Source organism: Lycium ferocissimum, chromosome 5 (assembly GCF_029784015.1).
Source record: "Lycium ferocissimum isolate CSIRO_LF1 chromosome 5, AGI_CSIRO_Lferr_CH_V1, whole genome shotgun sequence".
Lineage (NCBI taxonomy): Eukaryota > Viridiplantae > Streptophyta > Magnoliopsida > Solanales > Solanaceae > Lycium > Lycium ferocissimum.
The window spans coordinates 12,531,672-12,538,136 of NC_081346.1; the positions used below are offsets into that span (position 1 = coordinate 12,531,672).

Here is a 6,465-nt window from a genome sequence, read left to right on the forward strand (position 1 = left end):
TTCACTTGATTTTTATTGAGTCATTTTGGTTCCGGACCCCAAAATGAACTATAACACATATGAAACAGAGAAAGATAAATCAAACAGTATTAGATAGACCAAGATCCTAGCAGAATAATAATAGAAAAACAAAAAGAAAAATTAAAAAAGAATAAAAGATGCACCGTCAAAAATCTATATGTGTTCTCAATATTCTTTGATTCTCAACTTAAAAAAAAAGGACCCATTTATTTGTTCACCATAAAATAAAATAAAAAATAAAAAATAAAAAAAGAAGAGGAGGAAAAGTAATTAATAAGAAGAAGAAAATGAAGGGAATGGTTGAAGTGGTGCAAGGAAAGAGAGCAAAGAAGTCTGACAAAATGCAGGCCTCATTCACACACAAATTTTGTGCGTGAAAGGCCAAACTCTTATTTTATAGTTTGGTCCTTTCACGCACTAAATTAGTGCGTGAATTACTATTTATGTTATTTTTTTTTTTTGTATTGGTTCAATTTTTTTTTTTTTTTGTCCTACAAAAGTCATGGATTCTGACTATTTATCTACCTAGCTGTTCATATTAGGACGGGACTCCGGAAGCAATACCCTTGTGTGTGGGCGGCGTAAGGGAAGGTGGGGGAGCAATAGTCAAATTCATGCCACGTGTCCTGATAAGATGGGCCCCATCCCCTAGTGAAGATTTTTCGTGAAGCCAACTGAAATTGAACTCAATGACTCAATTTTCCATTGAACTCAAATTCCTGCCACGTGCAGTTGAAAAAATTGAGTTCATTGAAAATTGAGTTTTTATCAAAGGGCATTTTACATAAATGACTATATTTTGGGCGTTTAAAATTTTTCATAGCTATATATAGTTTCAATATTTACATGGCATAGCTATTGTTTTCCCACTGTACATAAAATGGCTAGCTTTATTCATAAAACGGTCTCACTGTATTCATAAATATAGTAAGTAAAAATGTATTCAAAAATTCTCTTCGCTGTATTCAAGTCATATGTATTCACGTCAAAAGTATTCAACTCAGTTGTATTTATTTGTAGCTACTTTTACATTGTATTCACTTTATTATATTTAAAAATCAGCGGTATTCAAACAAGATTAAAAAAAAAACATATTGTATTCAACTTATTGTATTTAAATTCGATTGTATTCAAACTACATATATGCAAAGAAACATATAGGGATATTCAGCTGTATTAAAAAATTCACTGTATTTATTTGTATACAAAAAAATCAGCTTCAAAATACAGGCGACAAATACAAGGAAACATGGTATTTTACACTAGAAAAAACGAATATACTCAAATCTAAGATACAACGAATTCACTGTATTCGATGTATACAAAAAGATCTCCTTCGAAATACGGGCGAATAAAGTGTATTTTCCGGTCAGATTTGGACAATAAAGTGTATTCAAAAATACAAAATACACTAAATCCTGCTAGATCTGACTGTTTCCCGTCCAGATTTGATACCAACGCCACCAGATCTACGAAAACATCGCTGTCACCGTCATCGTCACCACCAACCGCCGCTGTATCTTCATAATCCCGTTAACTTCGAGTTGCGCAGAGGATTTCCTTTCCAGATTTTTTTTCATGAATTTGAAATCATATACTCCCTCCGGATTAAAAAAAGAGTCCACTTAGCCTTTTTTTTTTTGATAAAAAAAGGGTCCACTTAGCAAATCAAGAAAGAATTAACCTTGTTTGTTCATATTTGCCCTTATTAAGTGTTATATGATCAAATCTCAATACCAATTTAATTAGAGGTAGTTTAGTCAAATTACCTATTTTTGTCTTGAAGTTAGTATTTTCTTAAGGAATGTGTAAATGGCTAAGTGGACTCTTTTTTTGATCCAGAGGGAGTACCAACTACAAAAACACGTAAAAATGGGAGTCAATGCAACCTAAGTGCTTCTTGCCCGAATTCAAATAGTTGAAATCAACAAAACATTGAAGGATTCATGTTCTCACTTTCATCTTCTAATTTTAATGATAGAAAAGTCAAAAGGTACTTCCTTTTGTTGAGAATAAAATCCAAGAACTGTACTAGTCACAGAATTGAGTATTTCTATTCTCTGAATTGCCAATTCGCTGCTATCTCTTCCCCAATCTAAAGTCATTGTCACCGCCGCCATCGACAAAGACAGCAGGAGTCGACGGTGGCTTACAACTCTGCCACCGGGAAAGAGAGAGAGAGACGTGGAAGCAGTTGAGAAGATTTCCCATAAGGCGTTAGAGAGAGAGAGAGGAGGAGAGAGTATTTGACCTAGAGTGTTGGGATACATACATGTGTTCAACTTATTTTACCTTAATAGCTAATAAGTGTCATTAACATACAACTATTAGCTATAGGAAGTAATTAATTCAAACTATAGCTACTAAACAAAATTAGTAGTAGTAGTTTGCCACGTCATGTATATTTCCCTTGTATTAAAACATGAATTTCATTTGGAGAAGACATTGAAAATTTATGATTAAAAACTACTTATTAACTTAGCATACTTTTCAAATAAGTTTTTTCAATTTTAAATTCTCTAAGTTGAAATACTAATGGACAAAATAGTAAAACATGCATTAATTTACAAATATTATTCCTCTAATTGCAATTAATACTTTGGTTTGAAGTTATATCTGAACGACTTCCGTTGGAAATTCATTTCTTGCTCGATATATAGGAAGTATTTTATAGTTTGATATAGTATAAAATAGCAATTTTCTATCGAGGGTATTTTAGACTTTTGATATAGTGAATTGCAAGTGTGACCTGTTTAACCATGAGAATTATGCATATTTCGAATTTTTTTTTTCCACTTTATTCAAATCGGCGTTTAGTAATTAAAATTTGAAATAACAAAACATCTAAAAAGTTCGTTTTCACTTTTTTTTCTCACTCTTTTCACTTTCAGTACATTTAAACAACCAAACATTTTTTTGCAAAAACTATTACCAAACACGACCCCAAATTAAAAATATTCAAATAAAAAAAAAATTGGTTTCTATGGCCAATCACGTCTACTAAGAGTCACTCGCACCATTCAACTTTGCCGTTCTATTTGGAATTTTCTACATTCTATCGTCTTTCTTCCAATAGCCGCGGCATCTGTCCACTTCGGTTCGCTATCTGGAATTTTCTTCACCGGATGCATTGTCTTTTCTTTCAATTTCATTTTGCATTCGAGGAAATTTAGGTGTAAAACTAGTGTATATTTGAGGAATATGTTTCTGTTTATCTCAATATTTTCGGTTGTGTGCATTCTGATATATCTAACTCAGTTATATTATTGTTTGAACTTTTTCTTTTGAGTATTGTTTTAATTTTGTGTGTATTGCTATACCAATAATGTACTTGTTTTTATTTTGAACTTATTAATTGATTAAGGAGTCTATTACTCAAAAGGTGACGCTAATTCCATTCGGAACAAGATTAGGGGGTACGGGGAAGCTCATAAAGTTTAAGTGGGTAAATGACTTTTCAGAACAAGTTTAAGGTGCAAAGCATGCATTCTCTTCAAGGGGATTCTATCAAATTGCATCGAGTCTATGTGAGTCGATGAGTGAAGAGAAATGCACCTAGATAGGCTTGGGTGGAACTTCAGATCAAGGGCGCTAGGAGCCGACGTATGAATTCGTCTAAATTTAGTAATTTTAGTTTAAATCATGTATTTGTATTAAAAAAATTCACCAAATATATACAAAATTAAATTCAAAATCCAGTTACTAACACCTAATGCCACTAGTCTAGAATTTCAAACTCGTAAAGTTCAAATCCTGGTTCCACCTCTACTTTGTACCACAGGTTTGAAGTTGACCTGCATTCTCAGGCTTTGTTAGAGGCCAACTTTAGACTCCACGGTCTGAAGTTGAAAACGCGGCTAAAATTTAAACTTCTTGTAAAGTCCGGTCGTTCTTTTACTCCCTCCATTCACTTTTACTTTTTTAGGCATTCCAAAAATAGATTTTCACTTTACTTTTCATTTTTAGCATATCAAGAGAAGAAAATTTTATTTTTCCTATTTTACCCATAGTATGAAGAGAATTTTATTTTTCCTATTTTACCCATAGTATTAATTACTCACTTCAAATCATTTTTCAAATCCAATAAAAATATGCACTAATTAATATGGGCATATTGGTAAACTATGCACTTCATTTATTATTTCTTAAATAACGTGAAAAGTTTAAAGTGGACAAGCAAAAGTGAACGGAGGGAGTAAATAGCAGTGCTAACAACGGCTATTTGTAGACTTATCATGTAGCACAATATTGTCAATCGATTTTTTTTTTTTTTAATACAAAATACTAGTTTGATTTAGATTCCAGTCTCTACAGCTTGAGATCAACAGCTTCATCCGAAAAACTCGACAGAAGAAACAATTCCTTCGGGTAGCAGCATATTAAAAGGGCTTCTTCACGAGCATTATAAACGTTTTTATGTTTGTCTGACTCTTTGATTGCAAAATACATGCCTCTTGAAAGATTTCATAGGCCATATCTTAGTGTCTATACTAGCAGAAGACGATACGCTTACAAATCAAGTACTTGTCAGAGTGCTGAAAGTGAGGTAACAGTCTCTTTACTGACTTCAATGTCTATTACAAATTACGGTAAGGATGCAGTTATTCAGCTCAAAGTTAACAATAAATGTTTTGGATGAATGACAAATGAAGGAATTAGAGGGCTTTACCGGACTCTATCCACAGGCTTTGGTCGGTATGTTAAACTTCTAATATCAAACATCTTAATTAGTTCAGAAGTTAAATCATATCAGATATTCGTAATAAACTAGGAACAGCGCATCTGGAATATCTTTAGGCAGGTTGTTTATGTAAAGATAGAAGCGCAACATTTCCTCATTTGAAAGAGTTGCCTGGTCAACGACGTCGCTATTGCCTGTCAGAACCCACAGATCCCCTGAGTTCACTCTTTTGAGGCTTCCTCTGCAAAATGGGCAGGACGCGGACCTTAAGTTCCTGCAACAGATCAAGGTTAAGAAAATTGCCAGAAAGCTTATTCTTTTGGCAATGAAAAGTAATAATGAGGGATCCAGAAAAAGAAAACGAGGAACAAGAATATCACTTGCCAGTCACGATAGCAATTAATGCACATTGCATGACAGCAGTTTGGCAAAACTACTTTGGTGGACGGTTCTAAGCAGATCCCACATTCATTTTCTTTTTCTAGATCAGCATCAAAATGCTTTTGCTCTTGTACTTTCTTCCCAGGAATCTTTTCTGAAACTTGAGGTTCGTCTTGTCTACTATCCTGTTCTGATGAGCTATCATGTAAGCGCTGGAGATATGGTAATAAAACCGCTGCAAATTGGTATTTGTCAGATAAATACGTGTTCATGTATATGGATATAGTTAGAGAAAAACGCTAGACATAAAGATAGAGGCACAATGAAATATCAAAAAGTTTGCTCAATGTAATTACTATGAGGTCTCTCTATTTACTGATGGGATGAAATCAGATACTCACTAAATGAAATTCAATCCAGGAAAGTATATTTGATTAAGTATATCAGAATACAATGTCAAGTATATCTAATTTTACAGCTCTTAGACCACCAAATGTTTTTTTCATTGGGTTACATCTTCAACTGCTAGTTGAAGCTAGATGAATGAAAATGGTGCATACCATAGAATTCTCTAATGCTTGCTTTCCTCCCATCTGAAGGAATCTTCTTCTTGCTATTGGGGCTAACCTTAAAAAGATCACAACTTTTTTCAGCAAAATATGACAATATCATCTTAGTATAATAAAATTTTTAACCTACTTGTACTATGAGAAGAAATTAAAAGCCCAGGAAAAGAGAACAAACCTTGTATACAACTATGTGGAAGAGATTGAGATAACTTGGAAGTAAGCATGTGCATGAGAAATCCATCCACTGGAGCAAGAACAGAAGTATTGGCGCCAAGTTGTTGTATGCCAATTTCATTTGTAGACAAGTGCCATTCTTGAACCTCGGAATAGAAGCTGCCCTGCAAGACGTAATTTATAGCGAAATGGTTATCTTTAGTGTTTAAGACAGCGGCCAGAACAACAATTTGACGAGGTACACCTTTTAGCAACTGGCTACAGAAATCACAAGCAAATCCAGTGATTTAAACATGGAACAGTTGGAATCACAGAAAGTAAATTCAAGATTGTGGAAACAACGACTTGCAAACTCACAAAAAGCTTACAAAAGTATTATTCCGAGACCCTTCAAAACAATAGAAGAAAAGAAATTAACAAAACACATCAATAAATTCTTGCTACTGCAGATTACTATTTCATTGCATTGTTTTCATCGTTTATTTTTCAACAATATGTGAAAGTAGATGTGATAAAACTTACTACAAGAAAGAGAACTTCTAAGAATGCCAATTGAAGAATTCATAAGGTTTAACAGGATGAAGTAGTAAAAAATTACTCCGATACTAAACTAACGAAAACCACCTCTCCAATTATATT

At 33.5% G+C, this 6,465-nt stretch overlaps 1 protein-coding gene across 2 annotated transcripts; it reads right to left on the reverse strand.

The window, feature by feature from the left end:
- Positions 1-4,559: 4,559 nt before the first annotated feature.
- LOC132056050 (E3 ubiquitin-protein ligase AIRP2-like) lies at positions 4,560-6,459 on the reverse strand. Of its 2 annotated transcripts, none has more exons than XM_059448100.1 (5): positions 6,071-6,451; positions 5,828-5,990; positions 5,644-5,710; positions 5,087-5,318; positions 4,560-4,976 (listed from the first exon to the last, which is right to left on the reverse strand). In XM_059448100.1, the coding sequence occupies exons 2-5, from the start codon at positions 5,945-5,947 to the stop codon at positions 4,766-4,768; spliced, it is 630 nt and encodes a 209-aa protein (XP_059304083.1). In that variant the 5' UTR covers positions 5,948-5,990; positions 6,071-6,451; the 3' UTR covers positions 4,560-4,765. The 2 variants fall into 2 exon arrangements, with proteins under 2 accessions (XP_059304083.1, XP_059304084.1); XM_059448101.1 differs by having other exon boundaries at positions 4,841-4,976; positions 5,083-5,318; positions 6,071-6,459.
- Between the last annotated feature and the right edge of the window lie 6 nt (positions 6,460-6,465).